The 1,451-nt window shown below is 34.7% G+C and overlaps 1 protein-coding gene across 1 annotated transcript in view; it reads left to right on the forward strand.

Annotated features, from left to right (window-relative positions):
* Nucleotides 1–1,058, forward strand: part of LOC107627695 — a 20,228-nt gene extending 19,170 nt beyond the window's left edge. Inside the window, exon 5 of the mRNA XM_021117015.1 lies at nucleotides 3–1,058. Within this exon, the coding sequence (XP_020972674.1) occupies nucleotides 3–906 (904 nt within the window). The 3' untranslated portion in view covers nucleotides 907–1,058. The remainder of the gene's footprint in view (nucleotides 1–2) is intronic.

Raw genomic sequence — 1,451 nt, forward strand, 5'->3', positions numbered from 1 at the left:
ATGTCTGATGATGAAGATAAAGATAAATCAAGGTTTGGACATTTATCTTTTAATTTTTATGATATCAACATCAATTATTCAGTGAATCTTGATGCTATAACTACAATTTTCTCTAAGAGCAGCAAAATGAAGTTAGCCAAACTTGTTACAGTTGAGCCACTTTATGTGTTAGATCACTTGTTCTCTCATGTATATGCGGAGGCTTATAGTCTTCGTAGGTATGAGGACTCAGTTACCATTGTAATCAAAGGTCAACAAATGAAGTTGGAAAAGATTCTCATTGCATTCACTTCATTGGATTTCTCATCAAACCAATTTGAAGGGCCAATACCAGAAGAGATCATGAGTTTCAAAGCACTGCATGCTCTTAACTTGTCTCACAATGCATTCTCAGGCCATATTCCTTCAACTTTGGGAAACTTGAGAAATCTTGAATCCTTAGACTTGTCAATGAATTCTCTGAGGGGAGAGATTCCAACTGAGCTTGCAAGCTTATCTTTTCTTGCCATCATGAATCTCTCCTATAATCATCTTGTGGGGAGAATTCCAACAGGCACTCAAATTCAATCGTTTGGAGCACATTCATTTGTGGGAAATGAAGCGTTATGTGGACCTCCATTGACACAAGGTTGTGGTGGAGAAGAGCAAGGGTTGTTACGACCATCATCTAAAACTACTAACTCTCATAGTAGTAGTTCAGTTAATTGGAGTTTGTTAAGTGTAGAGTTGGGATTCACTTTTGGATTTGGAATATTCATGATGCCACTGATTTTGTGGAAGAAATGGAGGTTGTGGTACTCCAAGAAAGTAGACGAAGCTCTATACAAGATTGTGCCTCAACTTGATTTTGTATATGAACGTCGTGGTGGGAAGAGATATAGATCTTTAAGGTGGAAGCCTTATTGATTGTTGTTTCACTTTCATTTGTATGATGTATGTATGTTGTTGTTTTCTTTTCTTTTCTTTTTTTCTTATCTTCCTTTAATTTGTGTGTGATCAGTATAAAAATAAGAACTGTGTTAGTTAGGTTGAAGCTAGCCGTTGGTAGGCCGTATGAGTTATGACCATGATAGTTTTATTTGAAGTTTTTCTTTTAGAGTTAGCCTCAGAAGTGAAGAGAGATTGATTACACGAATGTTTAATTTGCGTGTGTTATATAGAGAAAGTCTAGAGGGCCATTAATTTTTTTATTTTGTGACCAGCACTTAACCATCAAAAGAAAAGTGAGTAATATTCTATTATTGGATGTAATTTCACATTATTAAAAACCCTATTGATAGCCAATTGATAATTACAAAATACAAAAATTGCTGGCCTCCTCCTAGCACAATATTACATGAATGTCTGCATGTGTTATTATAAGTGTCCTGTAAATCAATGAATTGCATTGAGGTAACTTTACGTAAATTTGATAGTCGAAAATCGTTAAATAATTTGATAGATTTGATTAA

The sequence above is a fragment of the Arachis ipaensis genome, chromosome B02 (genome assembly GCF_000816755.2).
Source record: "Arachis ipaensis cultivar K30076 chromosome B02, Araip1.1, whole genome shotgun sequence".
Classification (NCBI taxonomy): domain Eukaryota; kingdom Viridiplantae; phylum Streptophyta; class Magnoliopsida; order Fabales; family Fabaceae; genus Arachis; species Arachis ipaensis.